The 16730-nt window shown below is 45.4% G+C and overlaps 1 protein-coding gene across 16 annotated transcripts in view; it reads left to right on the top strand.

Moving 5' to 3' along the window:
• The window catches only part of NCOR1 (nuclear receptor corepressor 1), a 1251773-nt gene that overhangs the window by 609161 nt on the left and 625882 nt on the right, over nucleotides 1-16730 (top strand). For all 16 annotated transcript variants that reach the window (XM_069226323.1, XM_069226317.1, XM_069226319.1 and 13 more), the window contains 2 exons: nucleotides 8029-8189; nucleotides 8801-8921. In XM_069226323.1, the coding sequence (XP_069082424.1) occupies nucleotides 8029-8189; nucleotides 8801-8921 (282 nt within the window). The remainder of the gene's footprint in view (nucleotides 1-8028; nucleotides 8190-8800; nucleotides 8922-16730) is intronic.

Raw genomic sequence — 16730 nt, 5'->3', positions numbered from 1 at the left:
TACCTCCCCCAGGAACTGTGAAAATTGCACTAAGTGTCCACTTTTAAAACTGCTATTTGTGTTTTATGTAAAAAGTATAAATGCTACTGTAATTATTCAAAGTTCCTAAAGTACTTACCTGCAATACCTTTCAAATGAGATATTACATGTAGAATTTGAACCTGTGGTTCTTAAAATAAACTAAGAAAAGATATTTGTCTATAAAAAAACCTATTGGCTGGATTTGTCTCTGAGTGTGTGTTCCTCATTTATTGCCTGTGTGTATGTACAACAAATGCTTAACACTACTCCTTTGATAAGCCTACTGCTCGACCACACTACCACAAAATAGAGCATTAGTATTATCTCTTTTTGCCACTATCTTACCTCTAAGGGGAACCCTTGGACTCTGTGCATGCTATTCCTTACTTTGAAATAGCACATACAGAGCCAACTTCCTACAGTTCTGTACCCTGGATCGATGCTGTCGTTCTGATCTTTTCATCTCTCGCAGTCCCTATCTCTTCATTAGTATTGTACTCGTTCGTGTTTCCCTTCTTTAGTGTTGGGTCTACACTTCTAGTTACCGTCCAAGAGAGTTCGTCGATCAACTCCAGCCTACATGGGGCCTCACCCGTCGGGGCCTCTCTTTCCTTCTATTTGGTTCACTCTTATCATGCCTGGTCAGTAATGGAACGAACGCCCTTTTGATAAATGCCCTCTGTGTCATTCGAAGTACCTCATGGGTTGATGTCCTCCAGGACTGTAATCTCTCCCTCTCACCCGAGCACGATGATGCCTCCTGAAACACGTGATGTCCTTTTGGTCAAAGAAGACCTTTCAAGACTGCAAGTCCATTGACACGAGATGTCATGCAGGAGAGGAGAAGATACTTCAGACCTCTTCCTCAAAGAAGAAAGTTATCCCAAGCCTTCGACCGCTGACAAGGAGGCTTTTTTGCCTGAAGACCCCACGCATGCTCAGTGACGTCCGACCGTTGGATCTAAACCAGTCTGCCTCGAGGCATAAGAAGGCATCTGCGTCAAAACATTCGGTACTGACTGGAAGACCAGCCCATAAACCATTCGAACATGTCTTCCAGAAGCGGCAGGAGCAGATTGACCCTCACCAGAAAGAAATTGTCATTCACCTCCAAAGAGGCCGATACTGAGACAACCTCCAAAGCCGGATCCTCAGACTCCTAAAAGACAATTCAGCTTTTAAGAAGCTCTGGAGCTCCCACATCAAAAGCAGCGGTGCAGGAGAGCACCCTTTTTTCCATGGTTAGCCCCTACTTTTTGCCTGGTTTCTGATGTGCCTTTGACTGTTAACCAGAGCTCTTTCCTCAAAAACTGCACAATTTTTGCACAATTGGCAAACTCTTAAGCTACCATTGTAAGCCCCTAGTAAATGGTACCCCTGGTACCTAGGGCCTGGGTTCCCAAGGAAGATCTCTGAGGGATGCAGTACCATTTGTGCCACCCCCAGAGACACCTCACCAAACTCAAACAAGTGCTGCCATTGCAGACTGTGTTGGTGTTGGCTAAATTGAAAACACAACCTGTCACACACACACCCCGGTGTACCAGGTCCCCTAACACTGCATGTGCCAGGTGTAAGTCACCCCAAAGGCAGGTTTGCATGTATGCAGGTATGAAGGAATATATGCATGAGAAGATATGCCCCTGCTATGTCTCAGTCGATTCTTAGACATAGTAAGTGCACAGGGAAACCATTTTAAATGCATGCGCTGGACATGGGTGTAGGAAAGTCCCTTCTTTATGGCATTGTTACCCCCCACTTTATGCCTGCTGACAGTGTGTTTTTGACTGTGTTCACTGCTAATCAGGACCCCAGTGACTGTGCTCAGATTTTGACAACCTAAGAAGATCGAGGCAAAGAGGAGTTACACCATCAGACGAGAAAAAGAAGCAGCAGCTGAACTTGAACCAGTCCCTCCAGCCTGCCTGCTGACCTTGAGGAATCCTGCACAAAAAGCCACACGTCCAGCCTTCAATAAAGGCTCATGTCTCCTGTGGGCAGCGGACTTGCCCTGCAACAAGAAACTACAAAGAAAAGACTCTTCAGCTGCTGGAACCCTGGGTACGTGACACCAGAAGTGACCACTGCATCCAACTTCCACGACCCGAGATGAAGCCAACCATTGATCCCAACGCGGTTCCCCAGCTGCCCAGTGTGTGTCTCACCCATCTTTGGCTCTCCTGAGATGCCTTCAGCCTCTGCACGCAGGCCCCCTCTCCCACAGACTTGGGGGAGGCAAAATCCGACTGCATCTGTGACCCCTTACCCCAGCTAAGGTGGGTCACCGGTACCAACAACATCCCCCAGTTCCTAAGAGCTTGAGTCCACCTTGGGTCCACCCGTGCCGGACTTTCTGATGCCACCTGCAGCCTCAGCACACAGAACCCCTTGGCCGCGAGTGCTCCTGGATGTGACAACCTGATGCCTAAAGACACCCCTGCATCCATTGCCCCTGGGCAAAGGAGATGAGGACCAAAGGTGCATCTACGTACAAGAGCACCCTAAGTCTACTACCTAGCAGCTTGTCCCTGACTGGCTTCCTAATCTAAGCCTGCAGCCTGCCTTCACAAGGACCAAACTCCCATAGGAAATCATTGTTCACCCGACACCTTAGTGCACCTCTGCACAGGTTGCCCCAGTGCTGCCCGTTGTGATCTGTTGGTGTGGTTTTGATCAGTGCCCACTACTTACCCTAACTCCCTGAGATTGGCTTCATAAGTCATTTTTAACCTGTTGTTTGTTGAACATTGTTTTCCTCCTTAGGATAACATTGAGAGACCTCTATTTTTGAAACTGCAGAGTAATTGAGCCTAATAGTCTACTTACCTGATTATAAAGTTCTTGGGTTTAAAACATATACAAAAAGATTATTTTTCTAAATTGGTGTCAGATTTATTTTTTGAGTCCCTCATTTATTGCCTCTGTGAGTGCAACAAATGCTTAGCACTATCCTCTGATAAGCCTAACTGCTCGCCCACACTACCAGAAATAGAGCATTAGTCTAATCTACTTTTGCCTCTGCAATACCAATTGGGGATCCTCTGGAGACTCTGCATGGTCTATTTCATTTTAGTGCACTATATAGAGTCAGCTTCCTACAAGTGGAAAAGCAGGATAAAGCCACAAGTCCTCTTCTTGACCCTGGACAGCATCTGCTCTCTTCCACTCATACCCTCACCATCACCTTCCCCTCCTCTTTCTTCTTTGCCTGACCCATTGGCTTAATTTCACAGGGGTCACCATGCTGTACCTCCACAGAAGACCCTAAAGACTAATATGATGTAAACCAGCCTGCAGATACTGATCCTGACCTCTACCTTTCCAAACTTTCCCTGCCAGATGAAACATCTTCTTATCTTACCATGTGGTTCTAGGTGGGGCTGCTGCATACCACAACATGCTGATGCATAAAGAGCTCCTCAGGAGGAGTTTCTCTTTGAGACTCTTTCTGTGGGTTAGTGCTTTATGCAGTATCTACCCATACTGAAGGGGATGCTCAAGGTTGCGCCTGATATCTTCAAGGAGCCGGTCAGGGCCCAGGTTATTACCCCACAGGTTGATTGAGAAAGTGCAAAGTCTCCCTTTCAGACCCCCTCTGTTAGGGGACAACTCCCACCAGATCCCCTAGCGACGAATCTGGTGGGATTAGGCGGGCGAATGCTCAGGGCATCTGCTGTGCTTCTCCTATGGACCCATAGAGTAAAAGGATAGACACGGCTGGTAAACGAGTAATGGCACAGTCTGCCAACCACTGGCACTTCACCAATTCCATTAGTTTGCTCTCTAGATATGATCAGGCCCACTTAGCAAAATTGAGGAGCCCCTCCACCTCCAAGAGGAGCAACATAAGAGGGAACATGAGTTAGTCACAAAAGGCATACTAATTTCCAGCACAACCATCTAGATGCTGCTGACACAGTTGCTCAGGGGATTAATTCTAGTGTTCTCCTCTGCGAGCATGCCTGGTTATGTGTCTCTGGCTTCAAGTCGGATGTTCAGCAGCATCTTTTCAACCTTCCCTTCAGTGATGAACATCTGATTGGGCCTCAGGTTGATGAGATGCTGGAGAAAATAAAAAAAGGTTTGAAAAAGCCTTTTCCACAGGGCTTCTTTTGCCACTCCTCGTATCACGAAGGGTCCAAGACGAAATCCCCCGAAGACAAGGGTCTTCTTCAGAGATGCCTATTGTGGAAATATCGCCAAAAGTAGAGGCAAAAGTTGCTCCCCCAATGGAGCTGCCCAAACCAAACATTGACTTGCTACTGCTTCCCTCCTCGTCCAGTCATACACCACCTGTTGAGAGAGGACCTAAGATGTTCTTCCTTGCTTGTCAATTTCACTTCAGGCCAGTGGGTATTGGACATCATCCAACACGGTTACTGCCTGGATCTCATTTCAACACCAGACAGCATATGACTCCCCAGGCATGTCCTCCCCCCCAGAACTCCAATGTCTGCTTCAGGAAGAGATCAGTCACTGCTTAAGGGAGCCATAGTGCCTGTGCCAAAACATCTACAGGACTCTGGTGTATCCCCTCTTCTGCCTCATTCCCAAGAAGGATGGGTCCCTCAGGTCCATTCGGGACCACAGACTCCCAAAAGAGTACATCCTGTTAGAACCCTTCCACCTGGTCGCTCTTCAGGGTGTCATACCTCTGCTACAGCAAGGCTACTTCATGGCTGCACTCTGTCTCTAAGACACCTACTTCCACATCCTGATTGATCTGGCACATTGTCGCTAACTACAGTTTGTGGAAAGCGGTCAACATTACCATTTGAAAGTGCTACCCATTGGGGTCTTCACCACTCCTAAGTTATCAAATACTGTGCAGTAGTAGTTGTCCGTCTGCAATGACAAGGCATCCATGTATTCCCCTTCCTGGACAATTGGCTGATGAACACTGCAATCGAACTGCTGTGCACACACTCAAGCCACAATAGTTCTCCTGCCCGAACTGGCCTTTACTATTTACGTTTAAAGTCCCATTTCACCTTTCTTTGTTCAAAGTCCCAGTGATTAAAACCTTCATGGAGGGGCTCAAAGTGTTATTCCGCCATGGGTTCCTCCAGTACTTTCCTGGAACCTCAATGTTCTCACAAGACTCATGGGCGCCCCATTTGAACCCCTACACTCCTGCCTCCTTCAGTTTCTTTCTCGGAAGGTGGCTTTTCTAGTTTTCATCATTTCACTTGTTAGTGAGCTCTAGGCCTTAAACTTGGAAGAACCTTTCTTTCAACTGTATGGAGACAGAGTGTTTTTTTGCACCAATCCTAAATTTCTCCCTAAAGTGGTGTCTCAATTTCAGCTCAGTCGATTGAATTGACAGCTTTTTCCCACAACTGGATTCTGTTGCAGAAAGAGCTCTTCATACATTAGATGTTAAAAGAGCACTTTTGTTCTGTATCGACAGAACTAACATTTCAGAAAGTCTAAATGGAAACCTGTGGCCGTTGCAGTTTTTTCATTATATATTTAATATGGTGATCTCATTACTTACACCTACTCTACACTCCTTTCTCACCCGCCTGTGGAAAAACAATCTATCAGTGTAGTTGATGCACATTATCACCAAGAGGAAGATTCACTCTACCTCGTGACTCAAACAACTTCTTCAAAGAAAACAAACTTGCACAAGTCGGGACCCAACACTGAATGGCAGGAGTATGCAGAGCATGTGAATCTACCGCATTAAATGCCATGAACAGATACTTACAGGGTAAGTAACATATTCCTTTCTGCATCTTAGAATCCTCATTGATAGCTATAAACCTACAATAGAATAACAAGCATACCCAACCCTAGCCAGCGGTTGTCAAGAAATTGTGCAAAAAAAATAAATGCGACTCCTATGTACCAGTACTTAAGATAAAATTTAACCATACAAATTCTTCAAGGCAGGTTTCACTACTAAAGTGTGAGCTCTTGAATCCTCATCTAAACAATGTTTAGTGAAAGTGTGCATGTATTTCAAGGTAATTTCTTTACAGATTCATGTTAAAATACATTTCTCTCCTGGGGTGGTACAGTTGATACGGAGCCACATGACATCACCTATCAGCGCAGGAGCATTGATGAAAAATTCTCTTCATTTAGTCTAGCTCCTGTGGGTAGTTTAAAGGTGAGGAATGGGTAGAGTATTCACTAGAAATAACATTACTATAGGTAGAACAAGCACTTTATTGAAAAGCTGGCGGATGCATGTACAGATTCTGTCAGCAAGCTTTATCTGGGCTCCTTAATGTGCCATCAACCTTCCCTCAGAAACTATTCGGTGTTTGGGCTTCCTCTGAGAATATTGACTCACTTTTCATTCATCCACACAACACACAAAAAATTGCCCTTCCTCTCACACCTAGTAGAGTTTGGCTTTTCAGGGTTTAGTAGGGGTACACCAGGCGGCTAGTTCTAGATACTTCAGGATCCCTACTACATATTCAGCCTCAGCTAGTGTGGTTAAAGATTTGGAGTGGCCTTTTCACACTTTCTCTTTAGCGTAAAACCTGCCAGTGCGGGAACTCAATGTGTTGCACGAGCCCTTGTGAAAGATCCTTTTGAGGTGATACATATGATATCTCTATAAATCCAACAATATTAAGGCTACCTTCCTATTAGCAATAACATTTACAAGGCACCTACGAGAAATACATAGTTCACTATAAATCAGCCTTATCTAAAATTTGACATGGACAAGGTGATCTTTATGTGAATCCAAAATTCATACCCAAGGTACCAACATTGTTCCATCTGATCAAGGTAAGTAGTTTGCCACTATTTTTTCCCACAGCTGTCTACTGCTGCGATTGGGTTTCTTTCTTCTTTGGACCTCAACAATGCTCCCAGTTTTATATTATGAAAGACTTTTGCATGATTGATCTTTTTTTTTTTTTTTTATTTTTTTTTTAGTTTCGTATGCAACTTCAACTAGGGATGCCCTTTGTGAAAACAGGGAATAGCATGCTGGATCGGAGCATGTAGCTCCTTCTGCCATGCTAAAGCTGACACCCTCTCAGACACAGAATAGGGTCCATTTGGAAAGGGGCATGGTTGTCACAACTGCAATCTTCGGTAGAGTGCACTTACTGGAAATAATCAAGTTAAAAGCTTGGCCTTAAGCCGATGTCTTTGCCAAACATTTATTGCCTCGAACATTGAGATTGCAGCAGGACAGGTGCTGCTGCTCAACATAATTTATGAAGGTCAACCTCATTTCCACTTAAGCATTACCATAATTTACCATTATCATTACCATTATCTTTAGTAGCCTTAATTTAAGCATATCAGTCGTCTATGAAAAGATCCACTGCTGTATAACAAAATTTACTTAGCTGTAGAAACAGTTTATCAGGATTTGTATTCTTCATAGATTCTCATGCACCCACCATTCTCCTTGCCCATGATGCTGCCAATAACTCCTGAGAACAAGCTATGAAAATGTGGCAGCTGATGGTCCTGAGGAGACCTGGAAATCTGACTCTTTCCACCTAATTGACTATCCTTTGGCTCATAAAATAAGATTGATGTGCCGCTGGTACTTGGTAATTGTTTTCAATTAGTTTTCAGTGTTAGTTGTATTGTAATACTGCTGTGTTAACACTGACTACCAAGAGTTCCCAGCCCAGATGCTGGAGATTCCAAGCCTGGTGTCAGAGAATAATTTGACTATGTGAATCTGTGAAAAAGATACCAATGCTGAAGAATTGTAATTACTAGTATGCATAATTTTCTTATCCATGGGTCACGTTTGAACTGTGTTTCTGATGGCACATTTTATTTGGGCTAGGATTTTGGAAATGTATGCAAACCTTGTTAGACATATCTTATAGCTATTGCATTAGTTTTCTCATAGAAAAGCTGTAAGTTCTAGTTAAACATTTTGTTGGTCTCCGTGCACCTGTGGTCTGAGGTGACCAAGTCCATTGAAGTCCAAGATCATGTTGAGAGAATGATATTCTGTTCTTTTCCTAGTTGTGATGTTTTTATTTCAAATATTCTTTCTTTCTTGAAAAGTTCTTCAACCAGCTCCACATCAATCAATCACAAATGTTCCTGACGGGGCCAGACTGCCAACAACACGGCCCACCCGGCCTCCCCCACCCCTTATTCCATCCTCCAAAACACCCCTGCAGCCAGAGAAACCCTCCTTCATCATGGGAGGGTCCATTTCACAGGTAGGATATCCAGTTTCAAAATGGTGTGTGTGTTCAGGCCCAGTTTTTGTCTGTGCTCTCTTAATAAGGCATTGGAACTGAAAAGCGTGATGCTCATAACTCGCAGACCTTAAATTTTTCATGAAGCTCTAGTTTTGAGTTTTTTTTGGTGGAATAGATTTGTCACAATATTTTGGATACCACAATTGTAATTACAAAGTCTCATTTGATCATTTGTGCTGTATTGAGATGTCGGAGTAAGTCTGTTTGAGGCACTTGTGATACACTAAATGCATCTGTCAAACAGCTTTTATACAGAGTGTTTTGGGTATATTGAAAGTTTAAATAAATGTTGCTGATGTGTGAGCAGTAAGCCTTGTATGCTTAAATGGAAACCACTGGTAGAAGTCAGACTTTTTTTAAAAATTCTTATTTTTTGTGCTTCCGCTCCTACTCCTCATTCTTGAAGTTATTCTTTAGTTACCCATGGTGTAGTGTTCTGTTTTAGGGCATCGTACATAGACAGGTAATTTTCTAGTCATGGGAAAGTTTGCTATTGCTGGGGAACAAAAAAGAGGATCAATAAACAATGATAAATGGTTTGTGAGATGTCAGATTATTTCATGTTCTAGGGAACACCGGGTACCTATTTGACATCTCTAAGCCAAGCTGTATACCACCAAGAACAAGCAAAGCCCTCTGTTGGATCTATCTCTCTTGGACTGCCAAGGCCACAAGAAGCATCTAAATCTGGTAGGGCAACTTAGCAAATTGTTAAATGGTGTGTGAAGCTATTAACTGGCACTGTTGCATCTGTTGTTTATTTCTCATCTCTTTGCTGCCTGTGTATGTAATGTAGATGCACATGATTTGCTTTCCCTTACATTCTAGCTGTGGGTTAAGAAAACCACATTTTGCTTATTTCTGGATTTATCATTAGGTGTTACCTTAAGGCTACAGTGACTCACCCCTATGACACCTTGACGAATACAAAGTATTGGCACTTGCCCCCCCAACCATAGATTTATATATTTTCCTCTAATGAGCTGGATGTCAGTTCTTGTTGCTACAATGGAGAACAAATAACAAATTATAGGCTTTCTATCAAAGGTTGTGTGGAAGAACATTTGACAGTCCACTTCTGACAACTAGAATGCCATTGTTTTCGAAGGTGCAGATTTAACCCAAAGAATCTGGTTGTATGAGAATTACTCCAGGCGAGTTTACAATTGGTAGGAATGAAAAGCGTCCAATTTAAATTCTGTTTAAAGTGCAATACATGCTTATCCTATCAAGACCTAAATGAGTCTGCAATCTCTACTTGATCAGGCTTCATGACGAGTTTTAATCAGTGGCTCATTTTGCAAATAGTAGTGCTGTTGTACTCATTAATTGTCCTCTGCACCTCCAAAGAACAATAACGACTTCACAAAACATGAGGAAATATTTTTTGCACCCATTCACAGTTATCTAGATAAATGAGCAGAGGGCGCATTTGGAGCAAAATACTTGATCCACTGTGACTCCATCCTAGCAGAGTCAGAAAAGCTAACAACATTTTGTGAAAGATGCAGTATTGACACATTTACCTTGAGGCAATCTCATATTCGAAAATCTTCCACATTCAGCCTTCTGCTGAAACATCGCTGAACTGAAATTCGACCTTGAGGCCACAATGCATCCTTAACCAAAAAAGACTCACCATGACCTTGACCTGAAACCTGGTCCTGAACCCTAACATGACAAAGATCTCCCTCAAACCTAAGGGTGGCCTCAAGCCATACAACAGTTCCTAGAGGCCATCATACAAACTGAAGCTCAGGTTTGGGATGAAACAAAACTAACAAACATTCTGAATCAACCCTGAAATGGAAAAAGCACCACAGCCTAACCTTTTGAATCTGGATAATACCCATATGCAGACTACTTTTGCAGACCATGTTGATGCTTTACATTTGAAGATAAGCACACCTTTCTGAAAGACATAGGATTCAGCCTCATCCAAGCCAGTGTCATCCCCCATTTGGGACCACAAGCTTAACTACTCATCTGAACAAAGCCCACTAATTTTATAGGTCATGAGGATCACTATAACATTACTCAAAACAAAGGCACACATTTAGATGCAGTGGAGTTCAGTGCTTGGCACAAATTTTGAATGGGAACACTTTATCACAAGTAGTTGGTCTCTTACCTGGTGACACCCTCCCAACCAGACGGTATCAGTTTACAATGATGACTTCTACAAGAATGGTAAAAAGATCATTTTTTCCCATAATAAAACAATTTTTAAGCCATCAAGTGCAAACTGTAAAAACCTTTAAAAAATAATTAACCAGCTCATATTATGAAATTACAGATCTGTTCAACAGAACTCCTTAGACGTTAGGGGTCATGTTAAGACTGATTGTGGTGATCTACAGTGCAAGAAATCTAGCTACCAGCCCAGCACTTCCCTGAATTGATAGGCCCATATCCTGTGACAAGAAATGGGAGACTTAGGAAGCATTTGACAGATATCTATAAGTGAAATGGAGTTGAGATAGTCCTTGAAGGGAAGGCCATATTTAATGTCAAGATTTGATCAGCTTTAAATTTGTCAGATAGTGCTGGGTGTAGGGCCTGAACCAGGCTCTTGTGATGTTGTGCCAAGCTGAGTTTCTTTGAGTTTTCTCTGGATGTCCAGAATCATGATTAATAGATCAGATTTGTTCAGACCAGTTATCCAAGAGGTCACCAAAGTCTGAGACAGATATAAACTCAAAACCTTTAACATCAATGTTTGTTTATATTCTGTTTCAACACTAGAATACTGTTATTGGAATAAATACTGATTCACTTTTGAAGAACACAGGAAATATACTTGAAATATCTCCAATACAATAATGCAATTCTGTTGAGAAAACACATATATTGCATGTGTGTACTCAACAGTGACTTACAGGACTAAACTTCTGGAGTTAAGGTAAGTACAGTGCAAAGTCCAAGGCAGCACTGTAGGAAACTGGCCCTTGTTGCAGTTATTCCCTTCCCCTCAGACCCCCCACTTTTTGCCTGATATTGATGCTGGCTTGACTGAGTGTGTCCTGGGATCCTGCTAATTGGGTCCCAGCACCAGTGTTCTTTCCCTGAAATTGTATGATTGTTTCCTCAATTGGCACACCTCTGGCACACAGATAAGTCCCTTGTAAAAGGTACCAGTGGTACCAAGGGCCCTGTGACCAGGGAGTGTTCCTAAGGGCTGCAGCATATTATGCCACCCTAAGGGACCCCTCACCAAACACCTACACACTGTCATTGCAGATTGTGTGTGTTGGTAGGGAGAAAAAAGGAAAAGGCGACATGGCATCCCTCTCAGGGTGGCATAGGTATGTCACCCCTCTAGCAGGCCTTGCAGCCCTAAGGCAGGGTGAACTATACCGCAGGTGAGGGCATAGCTGCATGAGCCCCCAGCAGAGGAGAAAGAATACAACTGATTTGGCCCCAACCTTAGCGGCCTGTCTCCTGCTTCAAAGAACCTGCAAAAGAACAGCAATGCATCCAGCAGGACCAGCTACCTCTGCTAGGCTCCAGAGGACTGCCCTGCACCCAAAAGGACCAAGAACTCCTGTGGACAGCGGCCCTGTCCAAGCAGAAACAACAACAAAGGACTCCAGCCTCACTCCGAATGTGTGAGTCCTGACCACTCTGCACCCAACACCCACAGCCCGTGTCCAGGTGGTCCAGCCAACTAGAGAGGGTCCCCAGGTGATTCTGAGCAAGTGCCCACCCTGGGTTGACCTCTCCACCCCTCAATGGACTCCCCTGACTGCAAAGCTCTGGATGAAGATATCCAAGGCCTAAAGACACACTGCACCCGCAGCCCCCAGACCTTGGAGAACCTGACCTTCGGTGCAGCAACATTGAGCAGGCGGCCCTCCTCCCTGTCCAACCTGTTTGCCCGAGAGTACCCCCTGGACCTCTTGTGCAGCCTCTGAGTGACCCCCAAGGTCCCCCCCTCATGGAAAATCATTGGAGACCCAATATCATGTTTGCACCCTGCACCTGGCTGCTGAGAAAGTATGTTTGGTGCCTATTTGTGGCCCCCGCAATTCTCCTCTAAACCCCCCAGGTCTGCCCTCCGAAGACGTGGGTACTTACCTGCAGATCTGAAACAGAGTGCCCCCAGTCTCCTTAGGAGTCCATGTTAATTTTGCCTGCTCTTTGATCTCTGCACCAGGCCTGCCCCATGTTGCTTTTAGTGGATATTTGGGGTTAACTGGAACCCCAACCTGTGGACTTCGTAACCCCCGGAGTCTGGAACTGGGAGTGTTGTACTTACCTGCAAATCAATCTCACTTTTTCTTCCCCCCCAGGAACTGTTTCTGAAAATTGCAGTGTCAAGTTTTAAAACGGATTATTGCCAATATTTCAAAAACTGGGTAACTTATCGAGTCCAAACAAAGTGTTATTGATACATGCATGAAATATGAAAATATTGAAGTACTTCTCTTCCAGGGGATCCTCATCAATAGTCATAAACATGGAATGTTCCCGTCCTTGGGCGGGGACCCCAGAGCATATATAAAATACACATATATAAAGTATGAAATATGCACAAACAATATATATAGCATTTTTAGTAGTCAAATTTTCATACTAAACTCATATATACATGTGTAAAACAGCAATGCAGACTATAATCATAAACAGGCTAAAATGCTTTATTTCTATGGATTTTTTTTATTTTTTTTTTAATTGTTCTCAAAATTACAATAAGAGAAAAATATCTACCAAAACCACACCACTGAGCCTAGGGAAATCAGCAGTAGTAATCATCAGAGAAAAAAGATAAAAAACTACATTGAAAAACACTAGAGCATTCTTAGCCAATAGGCTGCATGCAGGTTAACAGAGGAGAACCATAAAAACTTTGGCACCGTGCCTTTAAGACCCTGAGCACCTCCAGTATCCCACCATGCCTCAGGGGTGAAGGAGAGGTTGCAGTTGGTTCACAGTTAGGTCAGTTCTTTTTTCCTGCTTCTTCTGAGAGGATCCTGGAGCATTGAGCTCTCCGTTTTTCTGAGTTTTTCTTAGAAAAATACTTTAAAAAAGTGTTTTTTCCTACTTTACTCGACATCTAACATCATTGTCTGAGTCTGGAAGTTTTTTCCTGACTGAAAAATGCCTTCACTTTTTGTGAAATGCCCTTCCTGTGCAAAGAAGAAGGCCCAGTCAGATCCACACACTCTCTGCATTGTGTGCTTGCCTCATAGTCACTGCCCTGACACTTGCAAACACTGCAAGAACATGTCAAAGAGGACTCTGAAGGACAGGGAAAAGATCAGGCTTCATGGGCTTCACGAGAGGCAGAAAACATCATCCTCTTCGCTTCCCAGGCAGCCAACAAGCCACACTCAGGAGAGACAGGCTAGATCGATGTCAGCAGGTAGGAAGATACCTGTTTGTTCCCCGTCGACGTCGTCACTGCCATCATCTCACCGCCATAGATCGACGGCGACCCGACCAACGTCAAAGGATACGGCGTCGAGAGAACATGGCCACCGCAGGGGCATATCTCCGTTGACGGCAACCCACCGATTGACGTCGAGCCATCACCGGCATGCACATTCGCCGCCGAAGGCCTCGCGCCCGTCGACGTCAAGAAAGGCGCCGTCGAATTCGCCCCAACGGCGAGAGCGAGGAGGACATCCGCCGTCGACTGCCCACCGCTCGACGTTGAGGCACACGACGGTGAGCAGGTCGCGGTCCAGAGATCGCCGTTCGACGTCAAGACACTCAACGTCGAGGCAGGAACAACCGGCGGCGCTCCCTTCGACGTCATTACGGCTGTCGACTCAGGTTTTACCTGTCTTGCAGGGAGCAGAGCATCGGCTTCTGCCAGCAGATAAGACCACTCCATCTACAAGACCCTTTATTTCGCAGAACGGATCCGCCGCCGGACTCAGTCATATTGGCCGCAGCCTGAGAAAGTCACTCAGTAGCATCATCCTCCACTGTCCCACCAGACAAGGAGAGCAGACATCTAGACTCTCTGGGGAGAAAAATGTGCGGCACGGCGGCATCTATGATGAAGGTCTCCAGCGCGTCTGTACTCCTAGGCAGATATGACCGTTCACTGTGGGACTCTCTGAACAGGTTCACAGAAATGTTACCTAGAGAGGACAGGCAGGACTTCCAAGAGATCCTTCAAGAGGGATGTCTGGTCTCCAACCAGGTCATCAGCGCAGCGGCAGATGGGGCAGACTTAGCTGCACATGGGTACGCACATGGGATCTGTGCAAGAAGGTCTTCCTGGTTGAGACTGACTGGATTAAAACAGGAAGCACAACAGCGTATCCTAAATCTTCCGTTCAACGGGAACTCGCTGTTTGGTACCCATACGGACGAAGAAATGGCGCGCATGAAGACGGAAGTGGACACCATGAGGGCAGTAGGCCTGGAGAGGAAGAAGGACTTCAGGCGAAGGTATAGGCCTTATGACAGGCGCCCTTTCCAGCAGAGGGTTCAAACCCCTCACTGGTCCCAGAGGCCACAGCAGAGGCAAGGACGCCCGCTTTTTCAGTCTTGTAAGGCCACGAGGGAACGAGGGTCAAGTAGACCACAACAGTCCACACCCAAAGCGCCGGCCAAACAATGAGGACTTGCTTCCCTTAACACTGTGCACCACTCCGGTGGGGGGAAGTATCACAGACTTTATTCACGAGTGGCGTACTATAACAAGAGACAAATGGGTGCTCAACATTGTCAAGAATTGCTACTCTCTTCTTTTCCGGCAACCTCCACCGCACTTGCCACCAGCCAAATGCAATCCGTCTCACGTCAGCCTATTGCGCAAAGAGGCTCTCGCCCTTTTACGAAAGAAGGCAATAGAAAAAGCTCCACTCGCGCACAGAGGGAAGGGGGTTTACTCCCGTTATTTTCTGGTAGCGAAAAAAGGCCGAGAGGGCGTTTTCAGACGCTACTGAACAAGTACATAAAAAAGCAAAAGTTCAGGATGCTGGCTCTTCACCAGATTTTCCCTCAGCTACATCAGGGAGACTGGATGTGCTCCATCGACCTGCAGGATGCATACTTTCACATCCCGATAATTCCCAAGCATCGGAAATTCCTGCGCTTCCAGATAGCCTCACAGCACTATCAGTTCAAGGTGCTACCATTCGGCCTGAAATCTGCCCCCGCGTTTTCTCGAAATGCATGGCAGTGGTAGCGGCACTTCTACGAAAACAAAAAAATCTTCATTTACCCATACCTAGACGACTGGCTACTGAAAGCTTCCTCTCCGGAGAAGGCGAGAACCCATCGGGACATTGTGCTTAAGGTTTTCGAGTCTCTAGGTCTTCAAGTCAACTACCAAAAGTCCACCTTGATTCCAACGCAGAACCTCCACTACCTGGGAGCAATACTAAACACAGAGCTCCAAAGAGTGTATCCTTCGGAGGAACGACTATTATCAATAAATAAAAAGTGTCAAGACCTGTTAAAATCAGACGCACCTACGGCCCGTCAGGTGACATCTTTGCTGGGCTCCATGGCATCATGCATTTTCATTGTCCCAAATGCCAGGCTACATATGAGGCCCCTCCAAGAAGCGTTGGAAAACAACTGGAGCCAAAGGACAGGTCGCTGGGAGGACAGAGTGCGGCTGCCGATAGCAGCACGTCAGTCATTGCAATGGTGGATGCACAGACCTCACCTGTCAGTAGGGGCTCCGTTTCACCAGGTAATTCCATCTGACACTCTGGTAACGGATGCTTCTCTTCAGGGATGGGGGGGGCTCATCTAGGTCCCCTTCAAGCTCAGGGCCTGTGGTCCGACAACGAAAGGAAGTACCACATCAATCTGCTGGAGCTCAGAGCGGTCCATCTGGCTCTCAAGTCTTTTGCTCCATCGATTCAGGGGAAATCTCTCCTAATACAAACGGACAATACAACCACAATGTATTATTTGAACAGACAAGGGGGAACGCGATCCCTATCTCGGGAGTCCCAAACAATCTGGCATTGGCTCCTGGCCAGAAGAATGTTGCTTACAGCGGTTCACCTACCAGGTCAACAAAATGTGGAAGCAGATTTCCTGAGCAGACACCTAGAGGACGCCCACGATTGGGTCCTACACGGCGAAGTCGTCGAAGACATCTTCGCTCAATGGGGTCGGCCTCAATTGGATCTCTTCGCAGACGAGGTAAACAAGAAATGCCCAGACTTCGCGTCCAGGTTCTACCGTCCGGGATCTCGAGGGAATGCCCTGTTGATCGACTGGTCAGGGATATTTCTCTACGCTTTTCCACCGATCCCCCTCATACTGGCAGTGATCAACAAACTTTACAGATCCAGCACCAGAATGATTCTCATAGCTCCGCAATGGCCCCATCAGTTCTGGTACACAGATCTCCTCAACCTATCGGAACAACCTCACAGGAGGCTGCCGTGCAGACGGAATCTTCTGAGCAGGATGGAGGGCAGGGTACTGCACCCCAACCTACCCTCTCTGAGCTTGACAGCATGGCTCCTGAATTCCTGCAGTATGGGCCCCTAGGGCTCTCGCAGGAGTGCATGAACA

The sequence above is a fragment of the Pleurodeles waltl genome, chromosome 3_1 (assembly GCF_031143425.1).
Source record: "Pleurodeles waltl isolate 20211129_DDA chromosome 3_1, aPleWal1.hap1.20221129, whole genome shotgun sequence".
Taxonomy (NCBI): Eukaryota; Metazoa; Chordata; class Amphibia; order Caudata; family Salamandridae; genus Pleurodeles; species Pleurodeles waltl.
The sequence above is the reverse complement of the archived record's forward strand: the minus strand, read 5'-3'. Positions and strand labels throughout refer to the sequence as shown.